At 51.7% G+C, this 21,186-nt stretch overlaps 4 protein-coding genes across 12 annotated transcripts; 2 read left to right on the top strand and 2 right to left on the bottom strand.

Moving 5' to 3' along the window:
- Positions 1 to 221: 221 nt before the first annotated feature.
- LOC148403144 (aminoacyl tRNA synthase complex-interacting multifunctional protein 1-like) lies at positions 222 to 2,660 on the bottom strand. Its single transcript, XM_088383439.1, has 7 exons — positions 2,533 to 2,660; positions 1,895 to 1,989; positions 1,719 to 1,832; positions 1,511 to 1,651; positions 1,245 to 1,423; positions 994 to 1,168; positions 222 to 617 (listed from the first exon to the last, which is right to left on the bottom strand). Exons 1-7 carry the CDS (start codon positions 2,598 to 2,600, stop codon positions 442 to 444), a joined length of 948 nt encoding a protein of 315 aa, XP_088239565.1. The 5' UTR covers positions 2,601 to 2,660; the 3' UTR covers positions 222 to 441.
- Positions 2,661 to 2,972: 312 nt separating this feature from the next.
- Positions 2,973 to 6,651, top strand: LOC148403143 (phosphatidylcholine:ceramide cholinephosphotransferase 2-like). Its single transcript, XM_088383412.1, has 7 exons — positions 2,973 to 3,146; positions 4,255 to 4,867; positions 4,959 to 5,076; positions 5,149 to 5,206; positions 5,624 to 5,719; positions 5,796 to 5,962; positions 6,035 to 6,651. The coding sequence occupies exons 2-7, from the start codon at positions 4,344 to 4,346 to the stop codon at positions 6,206 to 6,208; spliced, it is 1,137 nt and encodes a 378-aa protein (XP_088239538.1). The 5' UTR covers positions 2,973 to 3,146; positions 4,255 to 4,343; the 3' UTR covers positions 6,209 to 6,651.
- Positions 6,652 to 6,970: 319 nt separating this feature from the next.
- Positions 6,971 to 9,132, bottom strand: LOC148403142 (myeloid-associated differentiation marker homolog). The gene is made up of 2 exons (XM_088383474.1): positions 8,867 to 9,132; positions 6,971 to 8,150 (listed from the first exon to the last, which is right to left on the bottom strand). Exon 2 carries the CDS (start codon positions 8,120 to 8,122, stop codon positions 7,280 to 7,282), a length of 843 nt encoding a protein of 280 aa, XP_088239600.1. The 5' UTR covers positions 8,123 to 8,150; positions 8,867 to 9,132; the 3' UTR covers positions 6,971 to 7,279.
- arhgef11 (Rho guanine nucleotide exchange factor 11) lies at positions 8,744 to 21,182 on the top strand. Of its 9 annotated transcripts, none has more exons than XM_088383278.1 (43): positions 8,744 to 8,853; positions 10,082 to 10,256; positions 10,412 to 10,426; positions 10,538 to 10,629; positions 10,699 to 10,803; positions 10,991 to 11,040; positions 11,150 to 11,207; positions 11,287 to 11,441; positions 11,719 to 11,790; positions 11,880 to 11,987; positions 12,086 to 12,134; positions 12,231 to 12,268; positions 12,343 to 12,513; positions 13,284 to 13,346; positions 13,413 to 13,517; positions 13,607 to 13,705; positions 14,088 to 14,130; positions 14,210 to 14,306; positions 14,377 to 14,499; positions 14,582 to 14,605; positions 14,664 to 14,790; positions 14,857 to 14,950; positions 15,082 to 15,111; positions 15,380 to 15,479; positions 15,544 to 15,747; positions 15,819 to 15,866; positions 15,942 to 16,099; positions 16,245 to 16,385; positions 16,478 to 16,554; positions 17,088 to 17,213; positions 17,275 to 17,392; positions 17,464 to 17,612; positions 17,704 to 17,779; positions 17,853 to 18,032; positions 18,136 to 18,217; positions 18,586 to 18,663; positions 18,743 to 18,789; positions 18,871 to 18,990; positions 19,097 to 19,246; positions 19,312 to 19,377; positions 19,457 to 19,662; positions 19,745 to 19,826; positions 19,912 to 21,182. In XM_088383278.1, the coding sequence occupies exons 2-43, from the start codon at positions 10,222 to 10,224 to the stop codon at positions 19,959 to 19,961; spliced, it is 4,011 nt and encodes a 1,336-aa protein (XP_088239404.1). In that variant the 5' UTR covers positions 8,744 to 8,853; positions 10,082 to 10,221; the 3' UTR covers positions 19,962 to 21,182. The 9 variants fall into 9 exon arrangements, with proteins under 9 accessions (XP_088239404.1, XP_088239412.1, XP_088239430.1 ...); XM_088383271.1 differs by lacking the exon at positions 8,744 to 8,853 and adding an exon at positions 9,118 to 9,878; XM_088383286.1 differs by lacking the exon at positions 8,744 to 8,853 and having other exon boundaries at positions 9,115 to 10,256; positions 15,389 to 15,479.
- Positions 21,183 to 21,186: the final 4 nt, after the last annotated feature.

Below are 21,186 nucleotides of genomic sequence, written 5' to 3'. Positions count from 1 at the left end.
AAAAATGAAAGCAGCTTTTGTCTAAGAACATGAAATTATTCAGAACAACACGCTAACAAAAACAGAGCTCAAGCAATACGTATATTGTCGCAGAACTCAGTCAAGTCAGCATGTGTGTGTGTGTGTGACGACGGTGATGAGATTATGACGATTAGCTTCATTAGCGAGCTAGCTAGTTTGCGCTTACGAGCAGAGTTTAGACTAACAATAAGCTAGAAGACAAATTTAGAAGTGTAGCTCACGTTCTTTTTATAGCTCACATGACTTCATATAGATCAACATATAGATAATCAAACAAATCTAAATACAATCAAACAATCACACCCAGCATATCCTCCAAAATCAGCTTTTCATCCAAATAGACCCCAAACTGGACACAAGCCACACGAGTAAGGACGAGAAAGCATGATGATGTCATCAAACGGCGTCGGTCACGTGTGTCTATGTGCATCGGATGGTGCCGTTGGTGAGCGACGGCGCCCTGCACAGGCCCTTCCCCTCCACCTGGAAGCCGCAGCCGTTATAGGTGGCCACACCCTGGGCGTCCACCCGGAGGCCGGCCTGGACACGATCCCACACCCGCTGCTTGGCCTTCAGCTCCCGGTCAGGTTCACCTGCTAAACACACGCACACGCACGCATTGCATTTTGGATGTTTGAAACAACCAATGTTGCCCAAACGGAAAATGCCACTGACATGCTAGCGGTTAGCATGGCAGTTTTAGAACCACAAATTTGGAGCTGGAGACGTAACCGTAAACGAGAATATATTCTTTATCCTCCCGGACGAATTTGACAGCACGTGACTGAGGGACTTGGAGTAGTCGAAGGAGAAGCGTTTGTGCCTGCGTTACTGCGTTATACCGCCGCCCAGTGGCCAAAGCCGGTACAGCAGAGGGCAATGAAATGAATTGATTATGACCGTTTGGAGTTCATTTTCTGTCCGTGTGTGCCTCGCGGTGGACCTTCTCGCCCCGAATGCAACGGCCATTACCGGTGGTGTGGTTGAGGAAAGTGACTCTGTCTCCGGGGTTGGAACCAGTGGGCGGGGCCAGCAGCTCAACCGGGCCGTCAGGCTGAAAGCAACGCAGGAGTCGGGCGTGCGAAGCCACGCCCTTCACTTTGCAGCCCCTCACGTTGCACAGCAAGACGGCGAGCGAGCCGACGAGCTGCCGAGCAGAAGGAAGTGAGCGACACGCATCCGAAAAGGGGCAGAAATCAACCAGACCAAAAAGAAGAAGAAACCGGCTGTTGGTCGTCCGGGCGACGCTTGCTGACGACCGAGCGGGGGGCTTTCTCCCCCACGTCGACGTCTTGAACCGTCAGATTGGCTGCTTGCGGGTGGCGGCGAACGCTGAGGACGCGTCCGACTCTCAGGTCCAGGCGGGACACGTCAACTGTGGGCGGCGGCGTTGCAGGAGCAGCTGGACCAAAAAAAAAAAAAAGACCCGATGGAGCCTGAGACCATTGAGACCTCCCAAATTTCACGTGTCTTCACTTTGACTCCTCACCTTTCTTGTCTCCTCTTTGCCTGTGAGTCACCCTGCGTCCCCCATCGAGGTCGAGCGAGGGGGTCTGCGATACGGTGGCGGCGGCGGCGGCCGGTGAACCAGGCGAATTGAGCGTCTTGCTGGGTGAGAGGAGGACCTTAGCTGAAAGAAGAAAAACAAGCAAGTAGGAGAAAAACGCTGCGCCGTTGTTAAGCCCGAGCGCTCGTACCCACGCGTCTCCTCTGTTTGTCGTGGAGCTCGTGCCTCAGCTCCTCAATGTCCTTCTTCAGCTTGCCATTTTCCACCAGCAGTTTCTTCTGCTCGCGTACGGACGCCTGCAGGACTGCGAGAAAATACAAAGCATTCACCGGAAAGCGTTTGATTGTCTGTCAAGCAGAATCTTACGAGTTTTCTCTCTGGCCAGCAAGGCGTGCGTTTGGAAGTATTCCATCATCTTGCCGCCGTCTTCGGGGTCCAACTTCATCAGGGCCGCAGATAGGCTGAAAGTGCGAGTCACTACATTGACACTTTTTTTTTATGTCTTATCCAGTGAGGACGCTACACTGGGGTGTTACAAATCTGCGTGGCGCCATTTGATTTGAAATTCTAAAATATGCGTGTCAATCGTTTTCCGAGCTGATTCTGGCCAAGAGTCAAAGACTCAAAGTCAAATACACGCAAGAACAAATTTTAAAAAAAAATACAAATCAACCATCCATCCACTTTCTATCGCAGGTACCTTGACAAAAATATCCTCACATGGCGTGCACGCGACAGCTGTGCTCGCTGAAAATAACTTTAGGTGACAAGGCGCATGCGCACACTGAGAAGAAGCGTAAAAACACGCGGGCGCTCACACACACAACAAACAACAAACCAAATTAAAATTAAAATGTGAAGCATGCGGTACGGACTTTTGTGGGGGAAAGATGCAGTTTGATATTCTCCACTTGTGAAAAAAATAACAGACGCTCCAACTCCAACCACACACGCACGCACGCACGCACGCACAAAGTCGCGACACTTTGCAGCAGCGTTCCAACCTGGGATGAAACATCTTGTCCGAGTCCATTTCTTCGAGCTTTCTGTTGCCCTTCGCCGACAGAGACATTTGTCCATCAGCTGTCCCAGTCCATCTTAAGCTGGGAGGAGCCCCGCCCCCGACACAAGAACAGCCACTGCCCGAGTGGCTTTTTATTTTTTCACATAAATCTAATCACTAATCATACAGTGGGGAAAAAAAAAACAAGAGTTTGGTCGAGGGTACGGCATTGTATATGTTTGTTTTCGTAATGATACAATTACAACATATTAAAGTTGAAAGTTAGTATATAAACATTGTGTTTTCAACCCCCACATTAAAACAGCAACAACAATAATAATAATGATACAAAAAATCACCTCGGTAACTATCGTATCTAGTTTGACAATTTTAAGCTTCCGTAGGGCGACTCCTTTTTCTTTTTTTTTCTACGGAAAAAAACGAGCTTGACCGAACTCAGGTGAGTGACGGAGCTGGCGTAGGCGGAAGTCGACGTCGAACCTCAACTGGGAACCCGTAACGCGTCCAAGTCGAAACTACACCAGCTCAAAGTTTGCCCAAAGAACGAAAGGAATCATCAACTTGTGGGAATCTTTTTTATCCTCAGCTGACGGGGTGAGTGTGTGTTTGTAGACTTTTGGTGTTTTCATGACGACGAAGTGTCTTCGGTCCGTCCCGACAGGTGTACTTCTCATTTCCGGTCTGCTTGAAGGACGCCAACTATACTCATTTTCATGTTTTGCCCTTTACAACGCTTTTCAGGGATGAACAAATGGATCGTTGGCTTTATCGAAGTCAAAGTTGCAATTAACACAAGAATACGTTTGCTTAACACCCTCATTGTAGTCTCTGTATCTTTTTTTTCTTTATTCTTACTTAATCTTTTTTTTTTATGGTCAAAACAGCGACATCACGCCCACTGTTGCTGCTGAATCGGCTTTAATTAGAATCTCCTGATGTTGATTTGAGAGGCGTAAACAGGAAATTACGCAGATGTTGTGTCCATTGACTGAAAGGGAGACACACACACACACACACACACACACACACACACACACACACACACACACACACACACACACACACACACACACACACACACACACACACACTTGCAGTAACAGAAAGGTACCTGCCTGGATTTCTTCATAAATTAATGGTTAAATGTTTTGGTTGCAATCCTCAAACTATGAAACATCTCAAAAAATACTTAGCTAGTAACACCATCGTGACTCGCATGAAATAATAAATGCCTAGATACGGCCGCAAAAATCCCAAAAGTATATATTTTGTATAGTTAGTAATGTTATTTCAATTTGGGGGGCAAATTATTTTGTCATCATCTCTCTTGGATCGTCTGATTCTGACGTCACGATCAGTCAGCAACAGGGGGCGGTGTTGCTTAAAATGACGAACGAGTGGTTGTCACTCCCTCCGGGGCGGGTTGATTAAAGGCTGCCTGTTCAGCGAGCGAGTGTCAACGTTGACCGCAAAACACGGGCGTTCCAATATTATTGCAAGAATTATTTTTGGACTTGCCTTCCATTTAAATCACACTACTCGACTTGAGTCATGATTCACTTGGAATGTATCGCACAAAAGTTGCCGAATGTATCGGACTTGAAAGTTGAATACAAACAACAGTTATTTATTATCGATTCATTTATTTATATTTTGTGTATGAAGGTCATTATTTCAAACTAAATTCCTCGTTGACTTTCAGCGGCGTCATTTGGGAGGCGTCGGTAGGATCGATTTATTTGGCCAAGCACCGAGACTGCGCTCTGAGAGGCGGTCATCCCCAAGAGAGCCATGGCGGCCTCGGGTCTGATCCAGGACGACGACAACGACATCCGCCCCCACGTGGAAGTGAGCGTAACTGCAAGCGCGCCCTCCTCGCCCGCTCACCCAAACGGCGGCCCCAGTCGCCCGGCCTCCCCGCCTGCGGCCGAGGCTCCCGACGGCGGCAGGAGCAAGCGCAGCAAAATGAGCGACCTGCTCCAGCAGAACCAGCTGGTGCAATCCCTGAGTAGCGGCCTGAAGCGCCACTGTGACTATATCAAGATCTCGGTGTCGGAGGAGCGCGCCGACCGCCTCCCCAAGGAGTGGTGGAAAACGGGCGTGGCTTTCCTCTACGCCGTCTTCAACTTAGTCTTCACCACCGTGGTCATCACCATCGTACACGAGAGGGTGCCCGACAAATCGGTGAGCCCGCCGCTGCCCGACAAGTTCTTTGACTACGTGGGCCGCGTTCCCTGGGCCTTCACCGTCACGGAGGTCAACGGCCTGATCCTGGTGGGACTCTGGCTGATCCAGTGGCTGCTCCTCAAGCACAGGTAAGAAACCTCATCCTGTTTCTGACTTTTTTTTTTTTTTTTCCCCCCCCTTAACTTTCAATTCTTTTTCTTTCCATTTGCTTCACGTCAGAGCCATCGTGGGGCGCCGCTGCTTCTTTCTCATTGGAACACTCTACATGTACCGCTGCGTCACCATGTACATCACCACCCTGCCCGTGCCTGGCCGACACATGGTGTGCGCACCCAAGGTACGCACGCACGTACGCACGCGCACGCCATCATCACCTTGCGTTAATGTGTGCTGTTGTGAAATCCTGCAGCTTTACGATGACTCGGCAGGAAAGATCTGGAGGATTGTGCGGCTCATCTCTGGAGGAGGTCCAAGACAAATACACGCACGCACGCACGCACGCACACACAGACACACACACGCGCGCGCACTCGGCATCATTCGCGTACACGTTAATTCAACTGTTTTTGATAGCAAGACAAATGATAGTGGTCCCAAAATAGATCCTTGTGGCACCCTTCACACAAATGTAGGTCGTTTGATTGACAAACAGAGGCCACCACAGCTTAAGTTCTGACCGATTTGTATTTTATTTTTATTTTGAATTTATTTGTATACGTTTTTATGTTTAATTTTTTTATTATTATGTAGTGTTGTCGTTTTTGTTATTATTATTATGCACATATTACAATTATTTAGTTTGACTCGACTCGAAGTACCGATTCAAATCTTTACACGAGTAAAAGCTCTTTAAAACGAGAGCCTCTTTTTTTTGGCACGCGCAGGCTTATCGCTGACCGGCTCCCACATGATGTGCGGCGACTTCCTGTACAGCGGCCACACGGTTATGTTGACCCTCTCCTACCTCTTCATCAAAGAATGTGAGTCAGCAAAACAGAATGGCGTCGGCACCTTGGGCGTGGGTGGCGCCGTCTAACGTGAGCCCCTTGCCCGCAGATTCTCCTCGCTGGATGTGCTGGTACCAGTGGCTCTGCTGGCTGCTCAGCGCCTCGGGCGTGCTGTGCATCCTGGTGGGCCACGAACACTACAGCATCGACGTCCTGGTGGGATACTTTGTCACCACTAGGCTCTTCTGGTGGTACCACACCATGGCTAACACGCACGTAAGTCCAAACGCGCTCGTCGCAATTGGCCTCAAGTTTCCAAAAACGATCCGATTGCGCAACCGGCGGCAGGCTCTCCGTCGGGCGCCCAACAACTTGCTGTCGCGCACGTGGTGGAACCCCGTCTTCAACTTCCTGGAGCGCAACGTCCAGACCAACGTGCCCGTGGTCTTCTCCTGGCCTCTCACGCTACCGTCGTCGTGCCGACAGCGCTACCGGATGGTGGAGGCGGGGAGGGACGAGTGAGCGGCGGCCAATCACGGTAAAAACACTCCTTTTTTTTTGTTCGGGCCCGCCACGCTCAACGCCGAGAAGAGGCCGTCGATGGCTCCGGCAGTGTTGGACATACTTGAAAAGAGCAAGTGCTATTTTTTTTTTTTTTTAACTTTACACTGACGACTTCCTGATGTTGTACACGCGCGCAGTTTGTATTTGCTGACGTAATATTATTTCCGCTTGTCGTCCGGAGCGTCGGCGAGTCGGGCCGATGGAGTCGAGCGCTTCGGTCACGGTACGCCATGAAAACGCCTTGTACGTCATCTTGCGCTAGGCTCGCAATCTCTCCATTTGTTTGCTTGCCTTATTCAGCCACATGTGTGGAAAAAGTATCCGAATGAAACGGATGGCTTGACGTTATGATATTCATACGACGCACACGCAGTTTGACTTGAATAAAAGAGCAGACCGTTTCATTTTGTTCATTTTCACATCGGCCATTCTTGTAGACACCATTCGTCCTCCAAAAGGTTTTCAAGAGGAACCTCAAACGCGAGATGTAGCGACACGGCCAACGCGTCCTTTCCAGGTTAGCTGCATATCCGACGTAACTGTTTCGTAGTGTCGTCATAACGACAGCTGAACGATTCATCAAATGCAAACAATTGCAATTTAGTAGAAAAAAAACAGGTTGAGAGCAAATTCGAATCGAAGATGGCCTCATATGTCTCTAAATATATTTTTCATTTTTAAAATTTCAGGAACATTTCAGACCCATGCTAAGTACCGATATCTTTTGAAATGAAACATTTAATTTTACACGACGACACAAAATTGTGACCAATGATGGCCGTCGACGCGTGAAAACGGCCATAGAATAGCGCCAACTACAGTTGAGCAGGACTTACTACTCCATGTCACATTTTGTTTGCCCAAGTATTGGTGGCTGCAATCAGACCTTTGTAATTTTTAAAATTATACAGGTAATCTAGAAAATCCTTCTTGCCTCTTAAAAATGTAATAGAAATGTGTTGACCAGCGTTATAATAAAAAAAAAATTTTAAAAAAAGTCCTGAAAACAAAGAACACAGTGGTGCCGCGTCAGCCGCTGACAAAGACGAGTCTGGCAGTGTGCGCCATGTCGGCGAGGTACAGCAGGAAGTTGAGGCCGGTGAGGACCGCCACGGTGATCAGACGTGATTGGGCGCCGCCTCTGCTGTAGCGCTTGTCAAACTGGAAGATGGGCCAGATGATGGTGGCCGTCAGGTACATGACGGCCGCCAGGAGCCCGAACGCCGTCAGGAAGCGGGGGAAGGGCACGGGCAGCCAGCCGGTGCACTCGCCCACGCACATGACCACCACGGCCATGGAGAGGATGAAGCAGATGCAGTAGACGGCCATGCACCACTGGAGCGCCGCGTGGCCATCGTACGCCACCGGATCGCTGACCAGGATGAAGATGATGCAGGCCACGAAGGTCTGGCACACCTTCAGCAAACCCGGCGCCGTGGCCATGTAGCCCGCCACCTCGCCGGGCCGCGCTCGCGTCAGGCTCACCTCCAGGATGTAGGCCAGCGCCGCCAGGCAGGAGAAGACGGTGGAGGCCACGCGGTGGTCACGCACCTGGGAGTAGTAGCCGCCATCCCTCAGGAAGTAGAGCGGGAAGATGACGGAGGCCGAGAGGCAGAGGAGGGCGGCGTAACACGCCGCCGTCACGGGAAAGTTGGACCAGGACACGGGTATGCGCGCCTGCAGGCCCAGCAGCTCCACGAGCAGGATGAGAGCGGTGGCTGCGAAGCTGAAGGCCCAGCAGAAGATGCACCAGGAGGCCATGCCGCCATGCGGCAGCTGGGCGCCGTGCGCCGCCACGCTGAACGCCACGCAGGTGAACAGCAGGGCGGCCACGCGCACGCCCAGCAGCCGCGACCACACAACCAAGGGCATGATGGGATGTCGCAGGGGTGGAGCTGGACTGGATGTAGTCAACACAAGGTTTTAGACAAGTCAATGCATTTTGTTCTGAACACAAAGAGTGCAGCAACAGCAGGAGATAAACAATACCCGCAAGCACATATTCCCACAACTTCTGCCCTCCGGCACAGTCAGCCTTATACTGCCCCCAGATGGCCAAGTCCCGCACAACACAACGAGCAGCACACTTAACAGGGAGAGGTCTCCAAGGGCCCCTTATGCATGTTTTAGACGTTGACCTCCTCTAACGCACGGGATGGAAATGATCAGTTCACCAACTGTTAAAGTTGTCGTGTTCCTACCTGAGAGGGAATCACCCACATTGGACTAAAGAATGCGCCTTACTTTTGACTGTCATCACTTGTCTCGCTAGTTTTTCCTTCACAGACCATATAAAACGATGGCAATGATTTATATTTATATTAATAGCATCACACCTCTTTTTTAAATTCTGTTCTTTAAAATTTACTTTAAAATCAAGCTCGTCTACTTGAATTTGCACCTCACAGGAATCCCCCCCCCCCCACACACACACACACACACACACACACACACGCACAGTCACACCGTCACACACGCCCACGCCCTTCCTGAGCGAGCTGGGGAAGTTGCTGCAAGCGGCTGATGGATGACAGGAAATGGCAAAATCGAGCATGTGCGCTTGACGGAAAGAGACAAAAGCAACAGAAGAAGAAAAGAAGCCCGTGAGCAGTTTACCTTTAATCTTAGTTGATGTCGACGGATTGAATGCCTGGCTGCCTGCCTGCCCGCCTGGCTGCCTGGCTGCTTGGCTGCCTCAGTATGTCTCGGCGCCCTGGCGTGCACGCCCCCAAAATTCCGCCCCGCTCCTCAGCCCCATCCTGCCCTGACGCTCCACCACACCATGTTTGGTAAAAACGGGCGTAGTCGTTTTTCTCTACAATAACTAATCAAATAAGACTTGCTGCAACGTAAAATGGTTTTGCTGATGATCTTGACATTGTTTTTCGCAATCTTTTCACGAGTATAAACTCGTTCCACCTTGCGCAGGAACGTCGCCGTGCCCGCAGGGGGCGCTCGCGCATCCGAGCCGCTCACTAGCAGGAAGCGGAAGTACATAGCCGCCGATGTCCCGGAGAGCCCAGCAACAAAACAACCCGTTCATTTGGGCACCGTTGGAGTTTTTAGGGGGCCTTTTTCCTCCCCCCCTGGGGCTAGCATACGGTGTAGCGCGTGTGTTGATACAACACGCGTTGTTGTTTTTGACCGGCTTGGATAGCGGCTAGCATCGACGCACCTTTGACCTGTGTGCATTTGCAGCAGCAGCATTTGATGTGCTCTTGTTGTTCATCAAATGTGGCAGTTCTGCACTTCAAATCGGAAACAACACGTTGCCATTTTCCATGCAGACCTTGTTTTTGGCAACCACGAGCGCCTTGTTAGCTCCCTGAAACCCGAATATGAGGCGCTTTGGGTGGTCCGCAGCTTTCAGACGATGCCGTAGCTTGACGCTAGCCTGACACCGATCGAGACGCCGATACTTCCATCTAATCTCGAAGGAATTGTGCCTTAAATGGGTTATATTTGAGTTGTACACAGTGGCAACGGCTAATGTTGTTTGAGCAGCCAGGCAGGCAGCAGCAGTAGACGTCCACGTCGGTTGTGTTTCCCGACCTTTTTTGAGCAAAGGCACATGTTTTAGAAAGAGCTCATGACACGGCACCAAACATCAAATGAACAAAAAGTGCAGGTCTGTATGTACCGTGTGCCAGCCAACGGAAGAGCATTTCATTGTTTTGATTGTCACTGGTGTAAATAGCCGGACAAAAGATGCGTTATTTGTTTTAAGTGGAATCGTTTGCAGATCCACTGAAAGTGCTCAGCTCAAGCTAAACTTCAGCAAGCCATTTCTTAGCTACTTTAAGGAAAGTTCTGCACTCTGCGTCATGACAGACGTTGACACAGGCAGATGCGAATTTGAGCCATTATGAATGCTGGAAGGAGCAGCCGGTGTGTGTTAGCGTTGTGAAGCCGCATCAGCAAGTGGAACATGGCCGCGGCAATGACGGCCACGCAAGCGGTTCACTGAAGACATGAGTCTCCGGCAGCCCACCTCCACCCTTGACAGGTAAGGTCGCTGATGCTGACAGCTTTTAGCTTGCCGCTGGTCTGAACTATGTGCAGCAGAGGTCCCCAACCTCCACGCACCAAAACAACTGAGTAAAAAAACAAACATCTTTTCTCTTTCCCCTTGATTGGCTTCCCGCCTCCTCACGCTTTCAGCCCGTTCGCCGCTTGGTGAGTCGTCAGCCTGTGGCGCCTTCCCGTCCGTCCTCTCCTGTCCCCTGCGCTCGGTCGTTCCTCAACCAGCATCCCTCAGCATCTCAAGGCGTCTCTTTACTAACACAGGCTCAGCAGTCTGACCGTCGGGGATTCGGAACGCAAGTGGTCCGCCGCTCAGCAGAAGGACCCGCTGGTGGACGCCCCCAACGACAGCGCCGGTGAGTGCCCTTAGTTAATCGGGGTCCCCGCTGCCCGCTCCGCTTGACGTCTTCGTGTCCCTGCGTCAGGAGCCGGCCTGGTCCAGAGATGCGTGGTGGTGCAGAAGGACCAGCTGGGTTTCGGCTTCACCGTGTGCGGAGAGCGGGTCAAGCTGGTCCAAAATGTGCGAGCAGGTGCGTCACGGAAAGTACCCCAAAGCATGTTGAGCCAAAGGATCTTCACGGAAAATAACTTTGGTGGAAGTTCAAGTCGCCTTGTGGAATATTACTGGTTATATTTCAAGTCAGAGTCGCGCCGAGACTTGTTGGCGTGTCAGCGTTTCTCTGATCGTCCTCCTCCTCCTCTCCTTGCTCCCGTCAGGCGGAGCAGCCGTCAAGGCCGGCGTGCAGGAAGGAGACCGAATCATCAAGGTGGGCGCTCCCTCCTTGCTCGCGCTCGATGCAGACCTTCCTCACTGCTTACATCCTCTCTCTCGCTCTCTCTCGCACGCACGCTCGCTCACTCTCTCTCCCCCTCCAGGTTAACGGCTCGCTGGTGTCCTCCATGTCTCATCAGGAGGTGGTCAAGCTCATCAAATGTCAGTGCGGCGAATTCCGTCAAAACACCAAAAAGTTTTTTTGCGAGTCGTGACGTGTTTTACGTATGTGCTGGCCCAGCTGGAACCTATGTGGCGCTCACGCTACAAGGACCGCCGCCCTCGCCGTCCTCAATCCCCGCTGAGCCCAACCTCAGCGGTGGGGAGACCCCACCCAGTCCGCCTTCGCTGAGCAGCACCCCCTCCCAAAGAATCACTCGACCCAAGCCACTCCAGGTCAGTCATTGTTCGAAAAGATTTGGATTTTAGCATTAAACTTCATCTGTCGTTTGCTTTTCATTTAGAAAATAGTGACCATCGATCTTTCTTGTTTGATATTGCTTAACTGTTGTTTACTTGCTTTTTTTCATCACTAAATGATCCAAATAAAATCGTCAACAGTCATCATATTTGTTATAATGCAAATCAAATTATATCCGATTAATCGGTGAAACTATCGATAGAGTAATCCATTTTAAAAGCATTCGATCGTGACGGCCCTCTTTGGTTTCAGGACCCGGAGGTGCAGAAGCACGCCTCTCAGATACTCAGGAAGATGCTGCAGCAGGAAGAAATGGAGCTGCAGGTAGCGCACGCACGCACGCACGCACAGCAATGACATCACACAGCGTCAATGACATCACACAGCGTCAATGGCCACTGTCCGCGTTGCAGGCCTTAATGGACGAGCGCTGGCGGAACCCGTCCCCGTCTCTGGAAGAGCGAATCGAAAGCGCCAAGAGGCGAGCTCATCAAGTCCGCGTCAAGCTTCAGCAGGACGCGGTGAGGATGCCCGCCGCTGCCGCCGCCGCCGCCGCCGCCGCCATCTTTGTCATGTGCTCGCTGCTCTCCTCCCAACAAATGTTTTTGCGCGCCTCCAGTCGCCCATGCGGACGGAAAGCGTCGCTCAGGCTGTCGCTGGGGTCCAAGGTTTGTGTGAAGTAAAGACACCAAAGTAGTAACTCAAACGCCTCGTCCTCATCTTTGTTGTTCTTTTTTTTGTTTTTGTTTTTTTCCCCCCCGCAGGGCGCTTGCTGGCAGACTCGAGCGAGGGCGACACGGAGGTAAGCCCAATGCCGTCCGACATCCCGGCATGGTTGTGATGTTGCCCCGCCCCTCCCCTCCCCTCCCCTCCCAGGCATTTGAGAGTCCCCATTCATCCCCCTCATCTTCCCCGTGGGGCCTTCCACAGCAACGGCAGCGCTCCGACACATACCCCCTCTCTGATTGGGTGAGCACTTCCTCTTTGCGGTCACGTGACAGACAAGAGGCTTCGTCGCCTTTCTCTCACCATGACTTCGATATTACGGTAAAATACAAAATGAATGGGCCAAACCATTTTGAAATTTTAACAATCATTTTTATTTTTAGAATAATGTCCCCCCCCCCCCCCTTTCAATATGGACGAATGACAATGTATTACGCAACAATTTTTTTCCAGGTCATCTTTCCGTGTATTTTTTTTAACAAACACGAGCAATACATCCATCTATATAACAGTAAACGATATCAGATTTATTATCCAAAGATCAACGTGGCAAGATTTCCCAAAATGCCAAACCCGATTTGAATGGCCACTTCAACAAAACATTTCCAAAATGGACGATGGGTTCTGGAGAAATACATATTACTGAGAAAGAGAACATTTTTGGGGTGGCTTCCCCTTTAAGTAGGATATTCATATTAAATAAGAACATGGGAAGAGGACTTTTTAGGGGGGGGGGAACGTAATTCACATTCAAAAAATGATATAGAAATAAATATCATAAATAATATGAAATATAAAACAAATGATATCAAAATATCATTATCAAAATATGTTCCTCCTCAATGTAGCAGCCCCCTTGCAAATAAATGGTTTGTGATGTACTCAACTGGTGTTGCCCTCCCTCCGCATGCCTTCCTCGCCTCCACCGCCATCATCATCATCACCATCGTGACGACGCTTGCCGCCTCCTGACCCTTACACACTTTGGTGTGCGCATGTTTGAGCTGCAAAGTGTGTGTGTGTGTGTGTGTGTGTGTGTGTGTGTGTGTGTGTGTGTGTGCGTGCGTGCGTGCGTGCGTGCGTGTTGTCAGAGCGGGAGGACCCAGATCATCGGCCCCGAGGAAGAGGATGAGGACGGGTACGCGTTCAATGAGGTGAGGCTTTGCTCAAAACAAAACAAGTGTGTCCAAGGTGTCAGCACAACCTCTCCGCACACACAGATGGACGGGCCCTTCCAGGACGTGGAGCTGCTGAAGTCGCGGCCCGCCCACATGACCGTCTTCCTGAGATACGTCTTCACGCAGCTGCTGGACCCCAACCCGTTGGTCAGCTGAGCCGCAAAGCCATTGGCCATTTCGCCCTTTGAGCTCTCCTGATATGCTGGTGTGTGTGTGCGCACGCGCGCACGCGGCAGCTTTTCTACCTGTCGGTGGAGGCGTACCTGAGCGCCGCACCCAAAGACGCCCGCTCCCTGGCTCCGCAGATCTGCGGCCATTTCCTCGATCCGGACGCCGTACGTAACCTCCTCCCTTGTGGTATTTGAAAATAATACAAGTTAACATTGTTCTTGTCCCTCCAAGCCACGTAAGCGCAATTTTTAAAGACAAAATTGACATCCAAGTTGCAAACCCCCAAAGAATTCATTGAAAAATATTTTGGGCTTGACTTCCAGTTGAAGAAATAACCATATGTGACAGGGGGAAAAAAAAAAAAAAAATCCAATGAATAAAAAAGATCCAAACTATAGTTATATTAAATGAATTCAATAATGACTTGTGAAATATATCAAATACGGTCTTTTGAATAATTATATTTATAATTGAATTATTACACTTGAACAATTAATTCGACAATATTTATCTTTTGTCTCAACTCTGCATTGAATGCTGTTTCAGCCCTTGAAGCTCAAAGTGCCAGTCGACTACCTGACAGACATCGGTAAGAACCCGAACGGTACCGAGAGGCGGTCCTCTTGCGGTGGCGGCCCCTCCCCACTTTGTGTCTCTTGTCCCGACAGAGAGCCGCTTTCACGCTCAGGAGGACATCCGCGGGCCTCTTTCGGAGCTGCAGCAGCAGGTGCTGCCCCACATCCAGGACCAACTTTTGGACTACAGGTAAAGCACCTGTCGTGAGGCCTTTCTGTCAGGTGCTCGTCCCGCACGCCTGACGTGGGCTTCTGTTCAGGAACAAGCAAATGATGGGCCTAGGCGCGCTCTTCGGCGAAGCTGACCTGCTGCTTCTGGACGGAGACCCGATGAAGGAGCGTCAGGTGGTGGACAAGCAGGTCACCGCCCTCTGGGAGATCCTGTAAGTGAAGCCTGAGCTTTGCGTGATCTTTTTTTTTTCTCGCTCCCTCCCTCCTCCTCATACTTTTTCGTTGCTGCCGCAGGTACAAGCACGAGGAAGACAGAAGGTAAGTTCCCAAGCCGTCCTCCCGTCCCACTCTCTTCACGTGGGCCGTCTTTGCTCAGCTCCCCGCTGGCGTCGGCCGTGCTGCTTTACCTCCGCCACGCCGGCATCAAGTTGCGAGACTCCAAGGCCCTCCTGGGTTTGGGCAGCGAGAAGGAAAAGTGGATGGCCTTCCTCAAGGCCAAAAAGGTAACCGGTGGCGGCTCGTGCGCCGCCTTCACTACCTTGGCCTCATGGCCCGTGTGGTCTCCACAGCCCGGCAGCGCCAAGAAGGAGAAAGATGGCGAGGAGAAAAAGAGGAATCCCCTCCTCAAGTACATCGGCAAACCTCGGAGCACCTCTCAGTCCAGTAGGCTTTTTTTTTTTTTTTTTCCATCAACAACTATCAGCTACTCCTGATTTGATCTCATTTGATTTTCTCATGGTGTGCTTTCTGTTGGCTTCTTTGTTTTTTTTTTGTTTTTTTTTTTGCTGTCATAGCATTCCATGTCCCGTTGTCCCCCACCGAAGGTATTTTTCTCCTCGCTGCCTCACATGGTGTCTGCCCCAGAATTAAAACGCTTTGATTTCAATTTCCCTCTTTCGATTAGAAAAGCAATGTGAGAAAAAGCTGCTTGCCGTGCCTTCCTTCCTTTCTGTCTCTCGCTCTTCACTCACCTCCATGTTTGTAGTTTGGGTCCGCTTTCAGTCATTCTCCTTTGATTAACCCCCCCCCCCCCCACTTGACGAGCAACTGCAGCTGTGTGCGTCTTTGCGTTTTTGCTACGCGTGTGCACAGTGCGTCCAGGAAGCGTCAAGAACATCATTCAGCACTTTGAGAATCACACCGAAGACGGCGGCGACCCATCCTCGCCGTCCTCCGGCGTCGACGAGGACAGGTGAGACGTCGGGTCGCCAGCCGCGCCGTGGCGAGCGGATGATGTCACTGTGCTGTGCTCGCAGCCCCAGCGGGTCCAAACGTCTGGCGCGCAGCGAGTCTTTAAAAGCTCAGGGAGAAGGGCGCCGGCGGGGCGGGGCCTCGTGCGGCGACGCCGTACCCCGCTCGCGCAGCGACGTGGACATGGAGGACCCCGCGGCCGAGGACAGGGAAGGGACGGCTTTCCGACTGCAGCATAGCGCGTCCTCGGCGTCCGGCAGCTCGGCCAGGTTGGGCGGCGTTTCACCCGACGCCGCGCGCGTCCGCCGCGCTTCATGTGTGTGTTTCTTTTCACCTTAAGGTCTGTGGAAAACGCCACGCCGCCCTACACGCCTGGCTCCATCCGCAGGTGAAACTTGCCGCCGTCCCTCGCCACTCGTGAGTCCATAAGCGATGTGACGTGAGCGAGTTGTCGTACTCGCAGGGGCACGGAGTCGCCGCTGAGCCTGCTGCTGCTGCTGGACGCCGGCGGTGGCGGCGAGGAAGAGGCCTGCGAGGGTCAGAACTGGCAGGAGACGGTGCCGCATCAGCTCTTGGACACACTCAGCCCGAGGGAGGTGGAGCGCCAGGCCGTCATTTATGGTGCGGAAGGGAAAAAAACAAATTGGAACAGTATTAGCAATTGCCTACAAACGCCACTAGATGGCAACAAAGGACTCATTTCATCTAAATGACGAAAAGCTTTTGTCGGAAGGCTCAACAATGAATTGCATTTTTTTCTCGGCAGAGCTCTTCACAACGGAGGCGTCGCACCTACGCACGCTCCGAGTCCTGGACCAGGTCTTCCTCCAGAAGATGAGGTCTGTTCTCACTGCAGACGAGCTGGCATGCATCTTTCCCAACCTGCCGCAGGTCTACGAGCTGCACGGTGCGTATGCCCCCACCCCCGTCGTGGCGCAGCGCCCCCTGCTGTGAGCTGCCGGCCTTAACGCCTCTATTGTTCCACTTCTCCACCCGCAGCTAGTCTTTGCGAGGCCATGAGGAAGCGGCGAGAGTCGCTGATTGTTCAAGACATTGGCGATGTCATGCTGGCCAGGGTGAGGGAACGCAAATTGGATTGTCATCGCATGTGTCACAAAGGGAAGTTTGATGGCTCGCTTCACTGGGCGCTGCTTCTCTGACCGAAAACAGAAGTAGGGGGGGAAAAAAAAAAAAACGATGGGAGGGCCCCAGTTTGGTTACTATCAAAAGCCTGAGGAAACATCCACATGAATTTGAGTCCTCAACACAGATAGCAAAAATCCACAAGCAGTTACAAATGTGTTTCAGTTTATTATTTTAATTGGCAAATATTAGCTCTAAAAAAAAAAAGGAGCAATCCACATTTGATTTTCATTTCAACATACTGCACAACTAGAACATTACAACTTACATATAAAAAAAAAAATCTATGTTGGTCATGGGCTTTAGTTTCAACCCAACCATCATCCCTTAGCAGTATCAAAATGAAGTAGTTTCTAAAAAGAAAAAAAACTAGCTCAATCCCAAAACAGACGTCCAACTGAAATGCCCAAGTTTGATCTGCTGCTGATGTGTGTGTGTGTGCGCGCGCGTTTGTGCCGACGTCCAGTTTGAGGGCGTCGCCGGCGAGGAGTTTGAGGAGCAGGCGTCGCGCTTGTGCATGCAGCAGTCTCGGGCACTGGAGCTGATCAAGAGCAAACAACGCAAAGACCCCCGCTTTGCCCACATCGTCCAGGTAGGCCGGACGGCGCCAAGGCCGGACGCGCTTTGCCTGACGCCGCGCCCGCTCGCTGCAGGAGTGCGAGGCCAGCCGCCACTGCCGCCGGCTGCAGCTCCGAGACCTGCTGGTGGCCGAAATGCAACGCTTGACCAAGTACCCGCTTCTTCTGGACAACATCATCAAGCACAGCGAGGGTGAGCGGGCGACAGCACGTGCGCTCCAAGCTCGACGTCTCACGCGCCTGCCTTCCTTTTCCCCTGCTAAGTGACCTCCGCCGACCTTCCCGCCCTCCGCCGGGCTCAGGCCTGCTGCCGCGGGATCCTGCAGGCGGTCAACGAGGTGGTCAGGGAGACGCAACACCGTCACCACCTCAGCAAGTACCAGCGCCGACTGGATGTGGCGCCGCAGTTCAAGGTGACTTGCGTGTGGAAAACGGGCCGGGCAAAGCCAGGTCCAATCCGGAAAGCCCTCCGGACCAATGTTTGACCTCCTGTCTCGTCGGCAGGGTCTGGATCTGAGCACCAAGAAGATGATCCACGAGGGTCCGCTGCTCTGGAAAGTTAACAAGGACAAGCAGTTAGGTCAGTCGAAAACAAAATGGAAGAAATGGAAAAGGTTGGTATCGACGGCAGTGTACTTGTGGGCCGCCACCAGACATCCACGCGCTGCTGCTGTCCGACTGCCTGCTGCTGCTGCAGCGCGGCCCAGACGAGCGTCTGTTGCTGCGTCACCCGTCCCGCTGGCTGGGCGGTGGCGGCGGCGGCGGCGGCGGCGGAGGAGGAGACAGCCCGCTGGTCAACTTGGACTCGCTGTTGGTGCGCTCGGTCGCCACAGGTGAGTCTCGGCGACGGGCCATCGATGGATGCATGGATGGATGCATGGATGCATGGATGTTGCGCCACCTCGTCAACTCTTCCCTCTTTCCCCTCCCGCACAGACAACAAGGCGCTCTACGTCATCAGCACCGCAGAGAGGCAGATCTACGAGCTGGTGGCGGGGACGGCGTCAGAGAAAAACACGTGAGTGACATCTAGCTGTATATTTTTGGGATATTTCAATTGTGATTTTTTTTTTTTTGGTGTGTTTATTGTTGATCTGTACTGATCTCTCTATTTCCAAACTTATAATAATAATCTTGGCTAAAGGTGTAAGCAAAAAAAAAAAGCAATCACTGCTATGTGTAGGCATAAAAAGCAGCATTAAAAAGGATTTGGCTTTCTGTAATTTTGAGCAAAACCTAGGGCCTAGGCCCTAGGCTGATCTTGAAATACCTGTTTTTAACACCTGCCGCCATCTAGTGCCCGTCAGTGGAATTACAGCCAAAATAAATGGTGGCTGGAGCAACATAGTTGACAATTGACGAAAAAAAATCGTTTTTATGTTTCAGCTGGAAGGATTTTCTGGAAAAGACCATCGCTTCTGCCGCCAGCCCACCCGTGCCCAATCACGGCTCAGCGGCCGAGACGTAAGTCCCGCTTCTACATCGGCTTCCAACCGAGTCGATCAGGAGTCAGGCCTACATGTTTCTTTTCAAATTCTCCCAGTCTTGGTGGCGCGTCCCTGGTAGAAGCTGCAGGCCCCACCCACACAGGTACGTTGCTTTTTTGTCTTTTTTTTTTTTTTAAGCCGCGGCGCCGCACACTTCTCATTCCACATGACCACTTTCAACCAGAAAACGCCGAGAAGACGCTCGTTGACGCCGACGCCATCTCTGCGGCTCGCGACCAATCCGGAGCGTTGCACTGCGATGACGGGTACGCCGAGGGCGTGGCGCAGGCAGCCCTGCAAGACGGTAAAGAGCAAACATTTCAAGTCATCCTTTTCAGAGTCACACTTTGAAAGTTTCATGCTTTTTTTTTCCTTCCCCCCCTTCCCTCTCGTTCTCTCTTTCCCGCCAGTTGAAACGCTGCGTCAGCTCCTGGTACTCAGTGCGCACGCGGGCGTGTGGAGCCACGCCTTCCGAAGCACGTCCAACGAATGCGTGCACAATCTGAGCGAAGACCAATGGGAGGCGGCGCCGTGCAGCAGCGCTCAGCTCCGACCAAAAGGTAAGCCAGCCGTGTCCCCCCCCCCCCTCCTTGTTTCTGACTCGTCTCTGGCGCTCGTCGCTTAGCGGCTGTCGCGGATGATGCCACAACGGCGTCTGAGCAGTTGTCGCCGAGCCCAGCCGCCACGCACGGTAATGCCGACGCCCTGCGCCGTTGCTGTCCGTGTGAGATGAGCGGCGCGCTCCATTCGTTGTTTTCCGTGGCGGACAGGAAACGTCTTCTACCTGGCGATGCCCGCCCCCGCGGGCGAGAGCACCACCGACCCGACAGATGGCGGCCCGGAAGGCGGCCCGGAAGGCGACCCGTCAGCGGAGGCGGGCCAGTCAAAGGCGTCGTGGCAGAGTCACATGATCAAAAACGTCGATGAGGTCTTCCGCACCATTGAGGATTTGACCAGCAAGCTGCGCCGGCTCAAGGTCACTTTGCCGATTGGTTTTTGGAGTTTCAACCCGTCAATCAATCAACTTTTTTTGCGCTGCCCGTGTACTCCGCCTGCAGGACATGGAAGGGGAGCACGGCAAACTGCTGACGTCGCTCCGAGAGTCCCGTCGGGAGCAGGAAGACCGCGGCTCGGCGGACGGTGAGCGCCTGACGCGGCAGCTTCTCTTATCCGCCCTTCCTCCCTAATGTGCCTTTCTTCCCCCCCCCCCCCCCCCATCCCACAGGGAAGGAAGCAAATCCCGCCCAGCCCAGCATTCAGTCCACTGGATTGTGAGAGCCACTTGAAGCGCCCCAAAAGTGACCTCCAATTGCTCAGCACTTTAGCCACAGCGCGGAAAGCCCCGTCCCCGCCCTGCCCCGCCCCGCCCCTAGTCTTAGGCCAGTGGTTCTCAAGCTAGGGTCTCCGAACCATCGTTGGGTCAGCCGCCTATAGTTTGCAAAATAATTTGCAGTAAATTATTATTTGATGTCATTTACTAAAAAAAAAAAAAAAAAAAAAAAAGTGCATAGCTACTGTAAATACTGGGATGGGCGCACCCATTAAAGATGAAACCAATTACTGCTCACTCATGGAAGCAAATTCCTGCCACACCAGAAAAAAACGCCTGATCAATTTTGCGTTATAACGGGATGAGTGTGAATCGTTTTGCTGTTTTACAAATCAAACTGGATAGGCAACTGTGCTAAAGAATAATGATCTTGTTGGTTGATTTCCAAAGCTATCACATGGAATATGTATCATATTACACAGTAATACGGAGACTTTTTTTTTTTCTTTTTTTCTGGTGCGGCATGTTGCTTTTGTACTACTTTGGGGTGATAAAGGCGTCTTTTCCACAGTAAATGTGAAATCAGATGAAGTTTCATGTTTGAAATGCACGCTTTATTTATTAATTGGAGCTTTTTAACCCCGCCCATAAGATTACCTCTTTTTATCCACTTTTTTTCCACCCTTGAACACCCCCCCCCCCCCCCCCCCCCCCACACACACACACACACCTTTATTCTAAAAAATATGCCACTTTATTTCCAATACTTTGGCATTTAGGGACACAATTGGTGGTCAAATGTTGTAGGAATTTGAGGGAGGGTTGACCCAAACGTTTGTGACTGAACCGCCTAGCTTAGCATCAAGACATATCGGGAAAGGAGCGCTGCTAAGTAAGCTATGCTAATCTTCCCAGCTGCTGCTGGCAGTCATCACCTAAAGAAAGAAAAAACAATTTTTGCTACTTGTCATGTTGCGGAATGACAGAGAAAAGCCACGCCGCCGCCGCCGTCGCATTCTCTTCCCGGCGGACGGACACTACCAAAGTCAAAACATCCGACATCCGAGTGCGGCGAATCACCGGCGCTGAGCGCATGCGTTGGGTGATTCTACCTCCGTGGCCACGTGCGGGTGCTCTGGCGTCGTTTTCCACGTGTTGCACAAAGTAATTCTACTGTAACTTGTCATGTTTCCTGTGTTTGTGACATTAAAATCACACAATCAAAAGTGT

This window comes from Syngnathus floridae, chromosome 1, assembly GCF_059516105.1.
Source record: "Syngnathus floridae isolate MCC-2025c chromosome 1, RoL_Sflo_1.0, whole genome shotgun sequence".
In the NCBI taxonomy this organism is placed as follows: Eukaryota; Metazoa; Chordata; class Actinopteri; order Syngnathiformes; family Syngnathidae; genus Syngnathus; species Syngnathus floridae.
This window is presented reverse-complemented; position numbering and strand designations above follow the sequence as displayed.

Coding starts and splice junctions, on each gene's coding strand:
- LOC148403144 (XM_088383439.1), bottom strand. CDS start 2,600: ATGTCTCTGTCGGCGAAGGGCAACAGAAAGCTCGAAGAAATGGACTCG. Junction 1,990..2,532: donor GACAAGATGTTTCATCCCAG/GTTGGAACGCTG, acceptor TCGCACTTTCAG/CCTATCTGCGGCCCTGATGA. Junction 1,833..1,894: donor GCTGGCCAGAGAGAAAACTC/GTAAGATTCTGC, acceptor ATTTTCTCGCAG/TCCTGCAGGCGTCCGTACGC.
- LOC148403143 (XM_088383412.1), top strand. CDS start 4,344: ATGGCGGCCTCGGGTCTGATCCAGGACGACGACAACGACATCCGCCCC. Junction 5,207..5,623: donor GCGGCTCATCTCTGGAGGAG/GTCCAAGACAAA, acceptor TGGCACGCGCAG/GCTTATCGCTGACCGGCTCC. Junction 5,963..6,034: donor ACACCATGGCTAACACGCAC/GTAAGTCCAAAC, acceptor AACCGGCGGCAG/GCTCTCCGTCGGGCGCCCAA.
- LOC148403142 (XM_088383474.1), bottom strand. CDS start 8,122: ATGCCCTTGGTTGTGTGGTCGCGGCTGCTGGGCGTGCGCGTGGCCGCC.
- arhgef11 (XM_088383278.1), top strand. CDS start 10,222: ATGAGTCTCCGGCAGCCCACCTCCACCCTTGACAG. Junction 17,780..17,852: donor TAACAAGGACAAGCAGTTAG/GTCAGTCGAAAA, acceptor GGCCGCCACCAG/ACATCCACGCGCTGCTGCTG. Junction 19,247..19,311: donor CGCTCAGCTCCGACCAAAAG/GTAAGCCAGCCG, acceptor CTCGTCGCTTAG/CGGCTGTCGCGGATGATGCC.